The sequence below is a fragment of the Neopsephotus bourkii genome, unplaced genomic scaffold, assembly GCF_033783945.1.
Source record: "Neopsephotus bourkii isolate Nb327-2 ecotype Australia unplaced genomic scaffold, CSIRO-AGI_Nbou_v1 NB_1234, whole genome shotgun sequence".
NCBI classification, from domain to species: Eukaryota; Metazoa; Chordata; class Aves; order Psittaciformes; family Psittacidae; genus Neopsephotus; species Neopsephotus bourkii.
Window position 1 is genome coordinate 5076575 of NW_026901719.1, and position 19696 is coordinate 5096270.

General features: G+C 37.7%; 1 protein-coding gene across 7 annotated transcripts in view; it reads left to right on the forward strand.

The window, feature by feature from the left end:
* CNKSR2 (connector enhancer of kinase suppressor of Ras 2) overlaps positions 1-19696 on the forward strand; it is a 212526-nt gene that overhangs the window by 49613 nt on the left and 143217 nt on the right. For all 7 annotated transcript variants that reach the window (XM_061364565.1, XM_061364567.1, XM_061364564.1 and 4 more), the window contains exon 4: positions 8765-8852. In XM_061364565.1, the coding sequence (XP_061220549.1) occupies positions 8765-8852 (88 nt within the window). The remainder of the gene's footprint in view (positions 1-8764; positions 8853-19696) is intronic.

Below are 19696 nucleotides of genomic sequence, written 5' to 3' on the forward strand. Positions count from 1 at the left end.
GCAGCCTGCTTTTAGCAATGTTGCCTTGAGTGTCCAAATAAGGCTTCCTAAAAGTGACATTTTAATTTTGTTCAGATTCCTAGGAAAGTCCGTTGAAGATCTGTGTGTAGCTTAAACACCTGGTTCTGTCAAATCCCTCCCTCCCCTCCCACCCCCTGTCATAAATCAGACTTTTCTTATTTATGAACATGTGAGCGTTTTGGTTAGGTTTGTTATTCCTTGATTGTGAAGCCCCAGGTTAGGATGAAGGCTGGCCAATGACTTCATTTTCCTCAGGAAGGGGAGCATCTGGAGATAACAGGATTTTGCCTGTTGTATTCCTTCTAAGAAGCTATTGGGGCCACTAGGGGGAGATAGAAAGATTTTAAAAATAAAATATTTAAAGTCAGGAACTTGGATTTAATTTTATTCTTCACAACCATTGTTAAATCTGGGTCCCAAATCTTAGTATTTTGATTGGTTTTTACCACCAGTTCTATCTCTGGGGTGCAAGAGAGGGGAAAGGATACCATTAGGAGGAATAAAATGGCTATTAGGGTTATTCACCCCATTGTGCTAGTCATATTAAGCTGCCCTTATTCAGTGTTTTTCAGGTCATGTCAGGAAAAAGCAGCTAGCGGCAGTTCCAGCTTGCATAGAAATACAATAATGTGGCTTTTATGTGTAGGGAATGGTGATGACTCCATATGACTTGTGCTTCACTTGCTGCTCTAGTGAGCTCTTTTTTACGATGTTTTTGTAGAAAGCTTAAAATTTCCTTTTGCAAGGACCTTGTTAAGCCAGGCACAATTGTCAAAAGGAGTGCAAGAGTCATGATTTGCTGAGTTACTTTCACCATGGCTCTTGCAGTGCCACTGTGCAAGGGCCAATCCAAGGACAGTTTGTTCCAGGTCTCTGCCTGGAGCAGTCCTACTTCCAGATGTATGTCAGAGATTGACTTTAACTGAAAATTAGGGTAGCTTTTGTCACCAGGCCTTAAAAGTCTTCTGATTTAGTTTCATTTAGAAACTGGAAAACTTAGTGGAGAATTCTAGCTATTTTTAAAACAGGTTGGCTGATGACTTTGAGGAACATGAAATAGCTCTCCAATAACATTCTGTAAAGAAATTGTCATCACACTAGATGATTATGTCCTTAAATTTTTTAAACTAATTTTAACTTCCTGTTACTTTCTCAGCCCATAAAATTTGTCCTCTCTTCCAGAAGACATAAATCCCTTAAGTACTCCATTTTTCCCCTTCAAATCCCACTGTACATCGTGTTTTTCTTTCATGGGACAGCTAGATTTAAGGTAGAACTTATTGCTACAGTCTTAACAGGGAACAACTGTAATGCTGTTTGTGGAAGAGGAGGGATCCTGACATGGGGTAACATTTGGTGGCAGGGGCATGAGCTCTATCTCCTTGCATGAGCATCTTGTCTCCTTGCTCTGCCAGCATACAGCTTGTTTGCATCCCTTGCTTCTGCCGGTGCCATCTTCCCTGTTGCTCTTGGTTTAATATGTTGTCTTCGTTCACCTCCACCACATTCCTGTAGTCTTTGACAGCCAAACACCCTGGAAACCTGTATTTCCTATTGACTGCACTAAGCAAAAAAAATTCTTAGTTATGTGTTCGGGCTTCCTGCTTCTGCCTGTGCTGTAGTGCTTGGGCTGTGTTACCTGAAGCAAGGGCTCCTCATACCATGTGTCTTCTGCAGCACTGGGAAGAATGGTTTGGATCTTAGCAAATAGTAACAATAAATGCGGACTTCGAGTCTAGGAGTGAGGAAGGGATTTTTGTTCTTAGGGTTTTAATCAAGTCTCCATTAAAGACACAACTAAGAGAATGTGGTAGTTTATTTTTCAATTAAGAATTTAAGAAAATATAATAAACTCCCCATGAGATAAGTACTACAGCATTTTGCGTCTCTTGTTGTGTCACAGATTTTAATGGTTGTGAATTAGTATTTGTCAAGGAACACTGAATTTTAGTGTACTATTTGACTCAGCCATCTGTGTGGGCAGTGATTCAATATGTCTTTCACAGCAACTCTCCTGTATCCCTTGTTTTTCACCCTAGAACTATCCCCATTTTGGAAATGAAAAACTTAAACTGCTACTGCAGATTACACTGAAGTCTAAGTAGTAGGAACAAAGAGATCTTGTGGAGACAGATTTTGTATTCAAAGCTTTCAGTACTGTGGCCAGATAAAAGCTAACAGGCTGACAAATGTGCACCAGTCTAATTAATTTACCGCTGCTGTCTGGATACGTGATACATGAACAAAATGAAACAAGAAGATCAACAAAAAACCCAACTGTAAATAGAAATTTTTGATCATCTGAAAGATACGGGTCAACTTGCTGACAGTAATAACAAAATGTGAAAATTTTGGCAAGTCTAGGTCTGCTTTTATGGCCATTCAGAGTGTAAGGGTGTAACCCTTTGGCTTCTGACCCCAGGTGGGCAAGTAAATTTGGCCTGGGCTTAAATGTGCTAATATTCTGCAAAGCACTTCTATGTATACGTAAATACGATTAAGTAAGGCTAAAATCTGTGTGTAAAGTTAAGGCTATTAGGATGCTTTAGTAGTTAAGTCTGGACAGAGAGTAGGACCTCCAAGCCCCACTGTGGGCTGCATATACCTTTTTTGGGATGCTCTGTTGTCTACAGAGAAGTGCAGCCTGCAGTGATGTAAATACTCTTTGTTCATATGTGAACAATTCTAGATGCTCAGCTTCAGCGCAACCCCTTAAGCCTACTTTGTGTGAAAGCATTGTGGTAGCAGACTGCATTCCCCACTAAAAAAATGGATCTCCCTCTTTTCACCGTGGTGACATACACAACACATACATTGTCTTCCACTGTAGGTAAAATGGGTTCAGATGGATTTCTTTGTCTCATTGTTTTCAGTGAATGAGCCATGGTGGTGCTTATGGTGTGACTATTTTGTAGTCTTAAGTAAAGAGGAACATTGTTCGCAAGCCCATTACTTCTTGCAAAGAAGGTGTTTCTGATTTAGAGTCTCCTTTCTAAGAGACTTTATACCATTCTGTTAGCTGTGCTTGGTTATTGCCTACCCTAATAGGGCAAATCTGTTTTGCACACAAGATGGCAGGGGAAAACAAATGAAACCCCCCAAAAAAGAAACCAAAATGTTTAGTGATTCTTTATTTGTCACACAAATTATGGACTTTGTCAATTGGTTTTCAATCTTAAACCTGTAAATCTTATGCTTCCTTTATGCATTTCCCTTTATGTTTACTTGGATGGTATGCCAAACGTGTTAGTAAGTGCTGCCTAAGAGTGCTATGGTACTTAACTATGGAACAGCTGTAAATGTTTAACAGAGCACTCATTCAAATAATTCTTTTATCCAGTGTGAATTCTACTGCATTCCTCCCTGATTCTACATAAAGCAGTTCCATTAGAAATCAAATAAAATATTTGTTTCATGAAAGCCTAAAACTATGAATTTTAGATGGATTCGGCACAAATATATATTCAGCAATATTCTACGTTCAGATATCTATTTGAATTCAGATTTCTATTTGAGCTTAATGTGTTACCTTTGAAGACTCAGTTATATCTTTGATTTGGTTCCCTCTCTCTTTAAAATATTTTTTACTATTATGTTTAATCAAACTGCTCTGAGGATATTTTCCCGTGTTAGGGTGCTAAAATAAGTATGATATTGGTCTTAAACCCCTCAAAATGTCTATTGTTATAAAATAGCTGTGTACTAAAACTAGTGGTGAAATGTGATTAACTTTTATTCTGGGACAATGCTTTTACAAACAGGAGTCTATATTTGTCCAAAGTGCAACTTTTAAAGTGAAACACTTATTTCTGTGTATCATTTTCCTCTAACCGAGTGTTATATGTAAAAGACAGATGAGGTAAAGCATCCCAGACCGAAAAATGTTGATAATGATAATGCAGCAATACTAAGTGTATGCATCTCCTTCACAATGCACATCTTTATGTAATTGTTTGGAAAGGATTTTCCTTCATGTGCTATTGGTACTTGTGAGTATTAATAGCTGTTGAATCATATTATTTCTTAATTCTGTGAGGGAATTAGCTGGGCTATGGTGATGTAGCTGTTTTTCTATCAGTCCTTCAGGGTGGCTTAATTAATTAATATTAGATAATGCACTTTTTTTTCATTCTGAAAGATGTTGATACTGCTATAGACTTTAATTAGGTCCCATTTCATAAAAGTATATACATACATGCGTGTATGTTACAGCTTGCATTATACACATATAAACAAAATCATGTTTCAGATGTGTTTTATTACTTATCTCAAACACTGGTTTAAAGAAATGTGAAAAGAAACAGTAGCTCTGTCATGCCTGGTGTTAGGGAAACTTTTATTTCCTATAGATCAGGGACTTGAAGTTGATTGAATTTAATGTTATTTGAAACAACAACAAAAAAAGATAAAGCACCAATTGTAAGTTGGGGTTTTTTTACTCTGTGAATGAGTGTTTAGAAGCTCTTCGTTTCACTGGAATCTGTGTTGTCTAATGAGGTGCAGGCTCACAATGTAGGTTTGCAAAGTGGAAAAATTAAGAGGCTCCCACTTTTCCAGCTGCATGCATCATCACAAAACATGTCTGAACTTAATTATCCTTGAAGCCTATTAGCCATTTGTGAAAGTGGTTTGAAAATGGCTAACGGCTTCAAATGTTGGAGAAAGCAGGAGAAAAGGTGAGAAAAAGGGCAAAACCAACTTGCATGTGCATGTCCGTGCACATGTGCACGTGTGCAGAAGTGCTGATATGATTGGATTAATCTCATTTTCTTAAAATGTTAGGGTGTAAAAGGGGTAGACAAAGAATGGAAAGGGGAAACCAGCAGAGGTCGGGAAGAGGAAATGAGTGGAAAGGACATGTGGTAAGGTATGTGTGGTATGGAGCCACAGAGGTGTTTTCATGTGGGTGTTGCAAAGGAGGAGAATTGCAAGGAGGTTTTGAAAGAAGAACAAGTAAATTACAAGAGAAATTTTGTAAAACAGGTTCCACGAATGAGGAAACTTATATTGTAAAAGGTCTTGGAAGTTACTGAGAGAGGCAAGACAATGGGACAATGAGGTCAGTGTCACAGCAGGAAGTGGGGCAACGTATGGCCCCAGTCTAAGGTAGTTTTTCAGTTCTTGTTTAACTTAAAGAGCACTGAATTGGACAGTAAATGTGTTAAAAATTGCAGTTGTCTCAGGGATTTTTCTTCACTGGAGCCTTAGGAGTTACGAGAGACTTGAAGGTCCAATGGACTGTGAAAGATACAGCTTTGACAGAAAAGAGTGGAAGTTGGAAGCTGATAGAAATAGCTCAGCCAAGGAAATGATTTTTTTAAAGTAGAGAGAAGTGGTCTAATTAAACAAGGAATTCCTTCTACATGGTTTCTGGTGCCTTGAAGAAGAAAGTGTTTCAGCAGCCAATTGAAAAGTTTCAGTGTATGGAAGCTTTATTTGCATTTGTATATACTGTTTCATCTGTTCAGTCAACAATATTGTGCTGTATTAAAATTGCAATTAGTGGATGTTGTCAGTAAAGACAGGTTTTTGTCAGACTGGTGCTTCACACTGTTTCTTTCATGAATCCAATCAGTGATCCCACAGTGAAGTTTCTGTTAATATTTTGGTTGAAACTGCTGGCATGTTGCTATACAAAGTCTTGCTGGACTTTCACTGTTGAAATTGAATCTTAGGAACAATGCCTTCCCTTTGGTAGTAAATATTTAAAGAGGCCCTTACTGTTTTCCCTGCTGCTTATGCAGTAGTGCTGTATAATTGTGTGTGCAGATTGCCTTCAGGGTAGTGGTGTGAACTGGTAAGGAAAGGGAATTGCAATTTTACTGGTCCAATTTGCAGCAATACCCCAGAGAGGCATCAGCAGAAACTGATGTGAGAGGTGGTTTATAAGACCAGAGACCTCCAGAGGAGGCAGCTCAGGGACCCCTTATGTTTTCTGCAGTAGCAAAGTCCGTATAACATGGACCTGTCTGCTTATCTTTCCAAGTTGTGAAGCACTTTTCAAAACATTACATATTAGTTACTGGTTTTTAATAGTCTTCTCCCTTCTCCTGGCACCGTTGCTGCTGGCTTCATATGCTGTTTTCGGTAAATCTTCACTATGTAAACTTCAATGTAACAAAATGAGTAATGTCTCAGTCTCTTGGCCTATTCTTTAATGTCAACAAAGTTTATTTCGGATTCATTTCTAACAATCTTCACTAAGAGAAATGGTGGTAAAAATGTCATTGTTTTCCTCATGAATTGTGAAACCAAACTAAATTGGAAAAGTATGAGGGAAGATGATGCAGTATTAGAAGTCAAAGCCTACCAAGCGATTTTCTTTAGAGAAATGGTGGAGGCTTTGAAACGTCAATTAGATTCCAGTTGTGAAATTTGAGGATCAAATTACATTAACAGCCATACTTAATGTAAAATAATACTGTTCACTGGCTTGATTCCATTCATCTTCAATAAAAGTGAGTTCATAGATGAACATGACCTTTTTAAATCAAAGTTTCAGGTAGATTCAGAACCTCAGCAGTTACAGTTTTGAAAGGAAAAATATCAGTGGTTTTTGTGCATTTTGGCTAATGTAATTTTTTAAACACAATTATGTTTCACACCAAGCTGTTCAGATACCTTTTATCCTTTAATATGCTCACGTCTTCTGAACTTCAGTAATAATCTGTGTGTGTGTCTGTGGGTATGCTTGCTGTATTGTGTACTTAGCGTGCAGTTGCCAAATACTGCATAAAACTTGGACTTTGAATCGTGATGTGTCAAATAGCTTTTGCAAGGCACCTTTTGGAACTTAACCAGATGCTGTCTACTAAATCCCACTCTCTTATTGGTTTTATGTTTCGTAAACTCTGCCTAGCTTCCAATTTCTGTACTTTTATTTTAAAAAGAATGTACTGCTTTTCTCCCTAGAAAATAGGGCAGAAAGTATATATCGTTGTACGATGTATTACATCAATTTAAGGCAGCAAACATGAGTATGCACATCAAAGTTCATTCTGTCTTATGAGCCATCAGGGCTGGATGAGGAGCTCTGGAGGAAAAAGAAAGTGCTAAAACAAGCAGGCAGAGAGAGGAGTTCACATGGGTTTATTAATGGACAGTTCCAAATTTAGTGCAGGACTACATTTTAGCCTGCATTAAAATTTCAGTAGTTCTGCACATGGAAAAGAAACTTAGAAACCTGTTAAGAACCATAAGAACTATATCTGTAATCATTACTTGGACCTGCATATAACAGAGTTCTTCGTACTGGAAACTTGTCTTGGCTTAAATGAGGAATGCATAAAACCAACCAGTGCTGTAAACCAGGTGTATACAAATATGTATGCTCTAATAAGTGACAAAAGAAGGCAGCTGGGGAAGGAACTAGTCACCCAGTTTAATTTAAAGGCAATGACCCTTAAAAGTATTGTTTGGAGATCTTGGCACACTGCATGATTTATCATTACTTTATTCAGACATTATAATCCTTGGTGTTCTGTGCCACCATTTTGTTTTAAATGTTCGAAGCAGGTATGTATATTAGGGAGAAATGCCATCTTTGCAACGCTAATAACGGCCATAAAAACCTCATTTGCAACACTGAGTCAAAATCTTGACTCCTCCTGAAGAAGATACCCATCCTGCCTAGTGTTTGGCTCCTTCTAAAATATAGAAAATAGGCCAACTTGAGCTTATAGTTTAAGACTGACTCTAAGTACAGGAATCAGATGACTGACAGCCTCATTAACCAAACATTTTAGCAGTGTCTCTAGAAAGCAAGCATGCTTCTAGGTAGACAAGCATTTTAAACATTCTAATGTGAAGTTTTATGGTTTAGGATACAAGTAGGTGACATCTGCAAATGCTGGATCAACTTTTCATTTCACTAAGCATGTCTGATTGTAGTACAGTGTGGGGGATGTTGGGCTGTGCCTGCAGTTTAGCTTTTGCAGCTTCTACTGAGTATTGATGCATCTCTGACTCTGTGTTATTCCCCTCTTTGGATAAAATTTTTACTTATTCTAAGTTCCTCCAGTGCTTTCACCAGATATTAGATCAGGTCCCAAGAATCCCAGTGAATCAGCCAAATGCTTTTCTCATCTGATTCGCATCTGGACACCATTTGTTTCACAGGTGGAAGGGGTGCCTCTGGTTGGCTTTATGAGGGCAACAAACAAATGCAGAAGGCAAGGTAGGCTCTTCCTGTGGGAGTAAAGGCAGTCTAAAAGTGAACTGAGAGACTGTGAGAAATAATCATAGAATTGTTTAGGTTGAAGAAGGCCTTTAAGATCATCAAATTCAACCATTAACCCAGCACTGCCAAGTCTACCACTAAACCATGTCCCTGTGTGCTGTCTAAACGTCTGTTAGGGCCCTCCAGGGATAGTGACTCAACCACTTCCCTGGGCAGCTTGTTCCAATGCTTGATAAATCTTTCAGTGAAGACATTTTTCCTAATGTCCAGTGTAACCTACCTTGGCACAACTTGAGGCCATCTCATCTCATCCTATTGCTTGTTACTTGGGAGAATTTCTTAGAGAGAAACTTAAAAAAATTAAAAACTGCAAAACTAAGGAGAGATTAATATTTTCCATGGACATGTATCCTGAATTTAACAATTTTAGTAGTACATTTTGGGTATTCTGTGTGATTTTAATATCTCTAGATATAATGTGTATTAAGCGCATTGTGCATCAGTGAAGCAAGCAGATATATGCTAGTGCCATTCAACATTATTTTTTCTTTTTTTTTGTTTTAGATCACCTTTTGCTGCTGTCACAGATTACTCAGTAACAAGAAATAATGTCATACAGCTCTGTCTGGAACTAACAACAATAGTACAACAGGTATGAGACCATCTGCTTAGCAATTTATTTTTTCCTAAATTGTAAATGGCTGTTACTTTCTTCACACAATTTTGTTACTCTGTCAATATCATTTTCTAACAGAAGTAAGGGACTATCAGTACTTAGTAAGTGCTTTATAAAAATTCTGCTTCCTGGTTTTATAGTACTAGTTTAGTTTTTGGTGTGTATAGGCTTCTGCACATCTTGGTAGTAAGATTCATCTTGGGTTCTTTAGTCTACTATCATCACTATAAATTGGTGAAATCTAATTGATAATTTGCATATTTACTTTGTTGTGTGTTTTTCCATTTATTTTTAATTAACTCTCTGGTTTAAAAGGTCTGTACCTTTTGGACTTCAGCCATCTGCTCTTTAGTACAGTTCATAACATCTCTACGCTCCCCATGAAGCTAGAATATTTTGAATGCATTTTTGTGCATCCTACCTTCAAGAAATCCATAAGTAGGTTCTGAGAAGCACTTTCTTAATGAGCTTCATTTGGAAATGCAATTTAGAGAACTTTCGCTACCCTTCTGTTGTCTCTCTGTAGTTTAGGTCTGTACCTATCTTTGCCTGTTCTTCTGCTGAAACTGAAAAGTCTCTTTAGCCACAGGTTGAAACTAATGTAGGAATGAAATTCTGTATAAATAACCTATAAAATAGCTCAGTTGAGCATCATCATTTACCCTTATTCATGCATTTTGGAGACCAGTCTGCTGCTGATGATTGCGAAGGGCCTTGTTACCAACTTATACCATCAGTTGACTATGTGGTGCAGCAGTGCCCATCATGCAGAGAGAAAAGAGTCCAGAAAGGGTTGTCTCTCCTGGTAGTTCAGCAACTGTAGAGGGAAGGGACCACTGTTGCCAAGCAGAAGTTTGCACATGAGAAGTTAGAGGGGAGTGAGTGGGCTAGGTAGGAGCACTGAGACTTTTTCAGGTTTTCAAAAGCACCAGTCCAAACTGAGAAAAGCTACACTTCTCCTGTGGCCTCTTGGCATGACTTTCTATGGTGATACTCTCCCTTTTGTAAAAGAAATGCATATTTCTCTGACCCTTTCATAAATGTGTGCAATTAGATGATCAGTTGGATTTGCTTCCCACCTGAGCCGGAGAAGAGCATTATTGTTAGTCCCCTGTGTTCAAGCTTGGGAAATGAAAGTTTCTCACTTTTCTACATTATTGTTGTTGTTATTATTTTTTTTTTTAGTAATTTGTTATTATTTTCCCTTAGTTATGGGGGGGAAGGGGGCATGGGCTGTTCTCTCCCCACAGGCCACACAGTGAGGGTCCCTGTTTGCTTCCTAGATCTGGGGGCCAAAGGTCCAGTCCTGTCCTTCAGCCTCGCTATGCTCCCCACTTCTCCCTGTCACCTTGCCTCAAAATGGGAAGGAGGTGCCTTGGTTAGTGGCTATGGAAGAAGAGCCAGCCTTTGTTTTTTTGGCTGCCTATTGCATGAGTGTTTTTTATCTATTCTCTCATGGCTTGTGTCCTTGCTGAGCTTGCCCTCTTGACCTGGGGTCATAACCTCAGGAAGAAGAAGGCATCCCTTCCCCATGTCCAAATGGCTCATTTTCCACAGATTATCTGTGAATGTCTATCTAGATTTTCAGTTAAGAGGAAAAGTCACCTGGTCCATTTTAATGTGTCCACTATTTGTGAGAAAGTGGGTAAAATATCAACCGCTGCAGTATGTCCCAGGAATTGCCTCAATATCAGTTAATTTTCTTTCAAAATCATCCCTGTCTATGGTAATGCCAATTCATTATGTATAGGTAAGTATTTTTCTATGTATATTTTTAGTATGAATGATAACAAATTTAATTATTAAATACCTTTGGAGAACAGCAGTTTTGTCTTTGCCAAAACTGACACGATTCCCCAGTCAGGCAGCAGTTAAGTACATGAATCTGTATTTTGAAATCAAAAAACATTTAGGTGCCTAAATTTAAGCATGCTTTGAAATTGAATTGGGCTGTAGTTAGAAGAACAATAGTGAAAAATTCCGTTAGTTGTCCCAAACACATGTGGTTTGGTCTATATGTAAAACAAATGCATTTCAACATAGCATTTCAAAATGTCCTCACTGAGCTTTCGTTTTGTGTGATCACTGAATGCAACTGAACGTTTCAATATCCTCTTATCAAGATCTGTCTCAGAATCTGTTTTCTTTTGTATGCAGATTACTTCTCTAACTTAAAATGAGTAGTTTATAATATTTTTTTGTTTAGAAAAGACCTACAGAAGGTAGTGTTACAATTGCTCTTGTAACACTAGCTAACAGTAGATTTTTATAAAGCTTAATAGTTTATTAAAACCATTAAACCCGTGATTTATATATTGTCTTTATGTTTACTTGTATATTTGACTTTTTTAAGGCAAATTTTTTTTTTAATACAACCTAAAAATAGAACTCCAGTATTCATCTCAGTAACAGCATGAGCAGGATTGAAAAGTGAGGGGCTTTTTTGTTTGGTGGTTGGGGGTTTTTTTTGTTTTTTTTTTATTGAGGTTTTTTTTGTGGTGTTTAAGTTACAGCCAACATTCAGATTTATTAACTGAAAATGATTCTTTAGTTTAGATGGAGGAAAAATTTAGCTGTGTTGCTTGAATAATTATGCACGTTTTGAGGCTGATGGTAACATCAGTGTTTCTTCATAGAATTAAATGTTGTTGGGTCATCCTTTCGCCCCCCCATCAGTGCTAAACATATAATAAAGCGAAAAAATTACAGAATTACAATACTTTCTTATCTAAGAAAAGTCTAAGAAAATCCATTGAGTGACTGTGCTTTATACTTTAAATAATTTGAAAAGTTGGAATTGTAGCATCTACTTAGAGACAGACTTAGAATAAAGTACAGAACGGCACATATTGCGTTTTAACCATTTTGTTTCTTATGCATAGTGCACAAAGCCCAGGACCCAACTAGCAGACCAGCATGCAGTGGGTATTTGCCAGTGAAAGCAGGTCCCTCAGACCACTGCAAGTTGCTGTTGTAACCTTCTTTGCATCCCCACTAATCGTCTGCTTTTATGCAGCTGTTATATTTTGGCTCAGGAGATTTTTTTCTCTCCCTTAGGACTTTAGGTTATTGTTTCATAGGCACTTTCTTCAGGTTTTCACTTTTAATACCATTCTTGCTGATGGCTTATTTGATTCAGGGCTTGCATTCTTGCTTCATTTTTATAATCAACTCTTCCCTTGCAGCAGAACACTGGAGGAAAAAGATATAAATAACAATTCTATGACTCTGTCATGATTTTTGCTACCATTCCCTTGCACTCTCTGCCTTTCTCTCCTACACCTGTCTGTCTCTCCATAAGAACCAGAGATGAGCGTTATCTATCTTCCCTTTTTACACTGTAATAAGTAAAAAAGGCCTATTCGTTCTTCATGGTACAAGATAGGTGTTAAAGGGATATGGGTGTAGAAGATGAGGCGTGTGTTGGGTTCTGCATTTTTCCCTTTTGGTTCATTCATGAGTTCAGATTTGTGTTACAGAATTGTTCCAGTCATAAATGTCATGTAAGGAAGAACATGAGTGACTCCTTGGCTTCATGGTGTTCGTGAGTTTCTTGCTATTGACTTAGTTGGGGTGTTCAGCTTCAGAGGGTTCCAGGAACTGGTCCTTTAAAGTGTGCTTGTTTTGTTTTAGAGAGGTAGTAGTAGACAACTGTAAGGAAGAGAAGGTTTATTGCTTTCTCAGGCAATTTGTAGGTAGCTTTTATTATTGTTCTCAATGCTGTTATTCCTCAGGAACCCATTAGGATGTCACTAAAGAAGCTGCCTCCTTTAGAATTAAAGCCCTGCAAATCTTGGGAATATTCGAAAAATCTAATTTTATCTTGATTTTGTAAGTTATCAGACATGTAAAGAAAAGTTTACTGCTGAGCACTGTCATTCTTATTATTGCAGTTTAGTAGTGATCATTAGTAGTACTGACCACATGTTTTTTACTTTCCTTAATCAGCTTTCACAATGATTTGCTATTTATTTAGTTTTAAACCACTGAAGTAAATCCCACAGCTTTAGGGTCCTGTGGGATTTACTTAGAAAGATAGTCCAGCAGAAGCATAACTGTAGGCCTGTAAAAACTCCTTTATAAAAGCTTCACTGCAATAAGTAGTTGCAGTAAGTAATCTTGCTAAACACCTTTTTGAAGGACTGTGTGTTGGAAGCAATTCTGTGTAATGGGTGGAGATGGAGAACAGTCACTTAACTGTCATGGATCTGGCTTGCACTGTTGTCACAGAACATACTTCTGACATCATCTGTGTCACGGCAATATTTTGGTGTAAATTCAGATTCTGGAAAACACAGGGTGAGAACCTGAGTGGTGCAGTTTGGGAGGTGGTGGCTGGCATGGAAGACAGCTAGGAAAGACCAAGACAGCCATTCACAAATACTCTGTCTGGACGTATAGGCACCTTGCGATTTTGAGCTAAAAGCTGTAATATAGAGCACATACAGAAGTGCCCTGTGCATTGCCTCAGCTGAATGATTTGAAACTTACTCCCCAAGCTTATTCCCCATTTAAAGATGGTTGAGATTTGTAAAATTGTCTGTGTACTCCATGCCCTGATAGACTTACTTCCCAGTCTTTGTTGGGCTTCTAGCAGGGTGATTTGTGTTGGGTTTCTAGCCATTGTTGTCTTTCAGATAAAAGATACTGAAAAGGATCACAAACTATTTCTTCAGTAATGCACTGTTTTGTGTGACATTGTGTTTTTAATAGTCAAATGTCTGTAATGCAATGGATGTTTCAAATATTAAGCCTCGCTTGGAAGATAAGCGCACTCTGGTTTTCCAGTTATAAGGATAAAAAGGAAATCTACTTTCTTAGCTCCGTGCCCCAACTCAGAATCCAAATGCAGCGGTATAAAATGGCTCTAATCATTTAGTAAGGACAATATCAAATACGTGAACACAGAAAAATAATATCTTCAGTACTACTGTTACAAAGTATCCCTGATAAAATCTTTTCTATCAGAATTCCTCACTTCTGTTTTTAAGTCCTAGTTATTAAGGAGTTTAAGGACTGACTAAATATAGGTTAAAAATTTTGAATTTTAGGTCATACCAAGTAGCTAATTATCTCGGGTATCTTTAGCTAATAAACTGGCTTTAATAGTTTAGTGGTGTGAATGTTTAATTGGTTCCTCATTAAAGCTGCTTTGCGCTTCCAGATTGTTGAGATTTTTCAAAGCAACACGTGTTTGATGAAAACAGTTATGCATTAAATTCTAAGCTTTTTAATTTAAATTTTCAACATTATTCCTTCCACTCCAATTTTATTAGCAAATGCTTACAGGAAATTCTTTGTTAGCCTACAGTGAAAATAATCTCTCCCCTGCATCACTCCCCTGCTTCCCTTCCCCCTGCTTCCACTACCCATTCTTCTTAATGAAAATACTTCATGGTGAGGAGGCCGCATTCTTGGAATTTAAAGTATATATGTGTGTAGTACACTCTTCATGCAAAATGTCCCATTTCTGGTAAGTGTGCAAGTAGGGCGGTAAGTGTACAAGTAGGTAGGTGAAGAGATACAGTGAAAAGTTAAAAACAGCACAAATAAAAGCCTCCTTTGAAAACAATACCCAGGCAATATCTGCCTATAGTACGTGGAATCCACATGATATTCATATGAGAGTGTTCAAACTCATTGCAAGTAACATTGACAGAAATTTAGACTTACCTTGTATCCTTCAAGTGTTGCTCTTATGCAGGATTTTCTGTTCCATAAGGTTCAAAGCAGTGCTCAAATGTAGCAGTGTTTCAGGATATATGTTATCCTGTGCAGTTGTTTTCTTCACATTTAGAGAGTCAATGTATAATGTATAAGGTAAAATACAATTTAAAATATTGTTGGAAATATGGAACTGTTTTTTGTTTACAAGAAACTATATCAAAGTGGTTTCAATTTATTCTCTTTAGCAAAGGTTTTCTCTTTTTCGTTGTAGAGTAGCTTATTTCTCTATAGCACACTTTTATGGAAAATTTCAATATAATTTCATGTAATGTAAAAAAGTGCCTAAGGTGCTTAACACTGATGCCTTTTTCTGATTCTGGTAGTTTATTTCTGCTAGTTTATTATACTTTTTTTTTTTTCTCTTGAAATGGCTTGCTTGTAGATATACTGTTGTCTTTTGATATAAGTTTCTAAGTCCTTCCTGAAATGGATTAGACATGAACAGCTCAAAGGTTAAAACATCAATAATAGACTACAGGGATATGAACCACTACTGGAAATCATTTGATGGCTCATTAGTTGTCATTGAGATGTATGCTGTAAAGAGGTTTGGTGTTCCTAAACTTGTGTAGCCTGTGGTATGACATTTTTGAAGTAGCTTATGAAGCCACTGCATACTTTAATAAAAAATACACCCTGTGAATTCATGTGAATTTGTTAGTTCTGTTTTCTTTTCCATTCTTAGAGAAAGTAGTTTCTTTTCTGGCGTGGATGGAAGGAAAAAAGAGGGAGGGGGACATGAGGGGAGACTGCTGAGTACATAAGAAGCTTAGTGACCAGAAGTGGGTTGGTGTTGGCTTGTTTGGGTTGTTTGGGTTTTTTTTTCTGTTTGGTTATTTTTCTTCCAGATTAATGAATGACAGCCTCTGAACAAGGGGAAGACTGAAACACAAAGCAGAATAATGTGGGGAAAACAGTAATTGTTTTGATAGAGCATATGCTGGTACATCAATGCAGCTGTTCAATTTTTCCAAGAAAAGGAGACTGAATGGTGAAAGAGTGAGGGACTGTTAATTCACGCACTCGTGGAAACACTTGTGCAAAGTAGCAGAAAGTTGGTGGAAAGTGAGATAAATTGTAGACTGGGGAAAAATGTGTTTTAATGTCTTATGTTTCCTTTAACTAAAACTTTTTTTTCCTTAGACTGATTGTTGTGGGCACTGTGTCCTTCCATGAGTGCTGAGTGGCATCACATTTTCTGTTTGAATAGGAGCAGACAGAGAACATGCCATGCTTCCTGTGTAATTCTTTATAAATGCTGAATTTAATCATTAATGATGATGGATTAAGATAACATTGGTTGTGTCCATAGAAATGAAGATTGAGACTCTTATTTCTTTTAGTTTGGAAACTGATTTCCCTTTCCAAAGACAGAATGGTCTCTGTCACCAGGTGCAGTGAAGCAAAATTTCACTTCAGTATAGTGAATTACAGAACCTGTGTGTTGCTGAGTATCTAGTAGAAGCCTTGACCCTGAAAAAGTGTAGGGTCTATATTTCAGGAATATAATGTGAGGTATGTGTGTGTTTGCTTAAATCCATTAAAAATACGTCAAGAATTTCAGATGATCCAATATGAAACATTTAAGTCATATCTGAGCCTGAAATGCCATCTACCTATATATAATTACTTTTTCTCAAGTTTATTTACTTTTATTTCCTCTGTTTACAGAATAAACATCCAGACACTATATGGAACATGAAATATATTGCTGCAATTTTGTTTTATAAACCAGAATTCTTTAAATGACAGTACTAAAGGAAAAGCAGAAGTGAAAAATTGAGAAGTTATTTATCTCTAAATGGTCTTGGAAGTGACAAACTTAAGAATTGCACAATACGTCATGCTACAAAACTTATATTGCATGTCAGTAATAAAAGCTTGAGTTTTGAATGCATGACGCTTACTTTTCTGAATTAAGTGTGTGGAAAAAAAGGGTATCTTGACTTTGGCTTTTCTGCGTTGGGTGAAACATTCTTGCCTATTTACAGCTTCTCATCTGTTGATAGTTTCAGTGGGTTTTATTTTTACCTGCTGAGAATGTTGCTGCATAGCGAAATCTCCCGAAGAGCTGAAATTCAATTTAGACCACGTAAGCGCTTAGGTTCTAACAGGATATATGAGCAAGTATTAGTGTGATTTTAGTCAGTGCTAAAATACTTGCTGTGGTTTCTGACCTAATGGTATATCAGCTCATTTTAGAAATGGCATAGCAGGAAGAAGTGTTTCTATATGCAAATTAGAACTAATAAGCAAGCAGATCCCGAAGGAATGCAAGATGATGTCTTTTACAGAAAGAAGGGTAGAAATAATTGGAAATGGAAAATAACTTCAGAAAGATAGAAAAGATCTTAGAAAAGATCTTAGTGTACACATCACATCTCTCTTAATCCAGCAAGCAATTTTTCCCAGTAGTTGCTTGGTCTGTGGGTGATTTATGTAAGTTGTGTTAAATTTTCACATGAAATATTCTGTTACTATGGTGATAGGTGCCACTCCACGCAGATTGTTCAAATAAAATTAAGGCAATTCTTTGTACTCAGTAAGCTGGGTAATTGCTATTAGTTTGTACACAAGGGTTATGAACTTGGAGAGCTGCAGGTTCATTAAGCATTCAGGGAAATGCTCTAGACTTTTAGAAGCATTTGTGTAGGTTGCATAGGAAAGGTCCTTTTATGTAGCATTTATTTAACAGCTTGCATTATATTTTTCACAATAGATTTTTTTTACTCTTCCCTTAGTATCTTAAATTGCGTGTGCTCACTGTTCTGTTTTTTCCTACCTTTGTCAGTTCTTACGCATGTTTCTGATGGGGGAGGACAGAGTGGGTTGTTGCAGATACAGATGAGCTCTGGCTTCAGTGTGGAGAGGCAGGGAATAATAAGAGAGTGAGGATGCCATAGACCAAGTGGCAAGAAACTGCAGGAATTGAATGATTTTGTGTAGTTGGAAAGAGAATATTTCTGAACGGCAGTGGTATTAAAATCAACAGGATTTGTGTGGGAAGAAAAAAGGAGTTGAAAATGGCACCCAGGTTGTGAGCTTGTGGGACATAAGGTGGTGGAGTTGTTGACAGAGACAGGGAAAGAGGGGGGAAGCAGGGACGGTTTGGGAAGAAACGTGATTTCAGCTTTTCAGCATAATGCGCTGGGGCTGGTGGCAAATATCCAGAAGGAGATTCTGAACTGCGAATGTGAACAGAAGGGACAAGAGATCTGTGACTCATCCACACAGAGATGATAATTAAAGCAGCATGATTTTAGGAGGCTGCTGAGCAATAGGGAAGTGGTTGCAGAAAAAGGGAGAGTTGAGGATAGATCTCCTTGGGATTGTTGCAGTCAGAAGGAGGAAGAACAGCCATGACAGGTTCCTCTTGGAGCAGCTCAGTGGGAAAAAAAAAAAAAGTCAGGGAAAGCATGTACTTTAGACATCCACTTACAAATACAAAATAGGTTTCACACAAATGGCTGTGTGATTTTAAAAATTCATGGCAGCAGCTTTGTAACCCCTTTCTCTCTTACAAGCATTTTTACTTGTCAGTGTCCCCAAGGCCCACATTGCTTGTATCCAAAATCCTGATAGACCTCTCAAAATCTAAGATGTAGGAAAGCACCTCAGGAAACCTCTGCCTGTGTCACGCTCTTAATTTGTTGCCTGTTGCCAGAGGAGAATGTTATCTGCTTGCCAGCTTCTGTAGCTTTGGGGATATTTAAGAATTTATTGTTTCTCGTTTATTTGAAGGGGGGTTGGAGGGAAGGGGATTGAACAGAGCTGTATGTCTGCTGATTTGTATTTTGTTGTTCTAGTAATTACTCAGACGTACCTATAAGTCACAGCCTGAGCAGAATTCCCTAATATTATTCAATTTCTGATCATCATGCTCTATAGAATAGTGTTTTGCTGTAGCCCATATTATATCTATAAAGCTTTTTTTTCGAAGCTGTCTTTGTAATCTTGCCATCAGATGTATTACACATATTTTTCATGCATTTTCTAAGTAGTGAAAGGCTAAATTAACTCAACCTATCTTATCCTTGTACCTTTTTTGAAGTTATATACTCCTGTTTTGGTCCAAGAAAAGCAATGAAAGGTAATAAGTGAGCATACTATGAAAGCTATAAACTTTTGCCTTCTTCATGTGTTGGCAGAGCTCAAGACTTTATCATGAGTGTTATAGAACTTTTGTGAGAACCTTCAAGTGACTACTCCAGCAAACCTCAGTCTTGTGGCTTTCTTGTCGAAGTTGAATTGGTCAGAATTCAAATCAGATGAGCCTTTCTAGAGTCAGTGGCATAAATTCCCTACAGCTAGTGACAATTGAACAGGCTCATTGTGGGCACCTTGAAGCCAGAAGAACTTATTCTGAAGGGACTTGGGGTTATGATCTGAGCATTCTCGGGTTAATTATTTTGTATTGTTGTGAACTAGCAAGACCAACAGACCATCCATTAGAGATATCCTGGTATTAAAGGATTCAGTTACAGTTTTAATCAATTTGAGAAGCAAAGGGTTTAACGGATTTAAAGGATGGCTTGGCTTGATTCCAACCTATGGTTACGTTGCTCAAGAGAGATTTTATGCCAAAGGTTTGGCAATGCATGAGAGTCTGAACCTTCTTTTAGCAATCATGTAATTCATTATTTTTGTTACAAATAGAGAACTGAAATTATGCAGTTTAGACCATTTTGTGCGACTTCAAAATAATGGTGACAGCAATTCTATCAGACATCTGTTTTTAAGCAGTACATAAAATCTAGCTGTTGCCCTCTTAAAACTAGGCATGGAAGATGTGTGGAATTGCTCATGAAAGATGCATTTCCCAGGCAATTTCACTACCTCTTTTAAAATTGTGTTCCTTAACTTTGCTCACATTTTATCAGCAAAGTGCCGGTAGAAAGAGTGCAGTGTACACAAACACACACATGTAAATTGCCTTCATACAAATTCAGTTAAACTGCAGTGGAAAACAAAATTTAAAAACAGTGAAGAAGTTTCACCAGAAGCAGCTCCAAAGTTGTCTGGAAAAGGAACACTTCTGTGGCAAGTTCTTGTTCTTCACAAGTTGCTCCACTTGACTCCACCACTGTAGCACC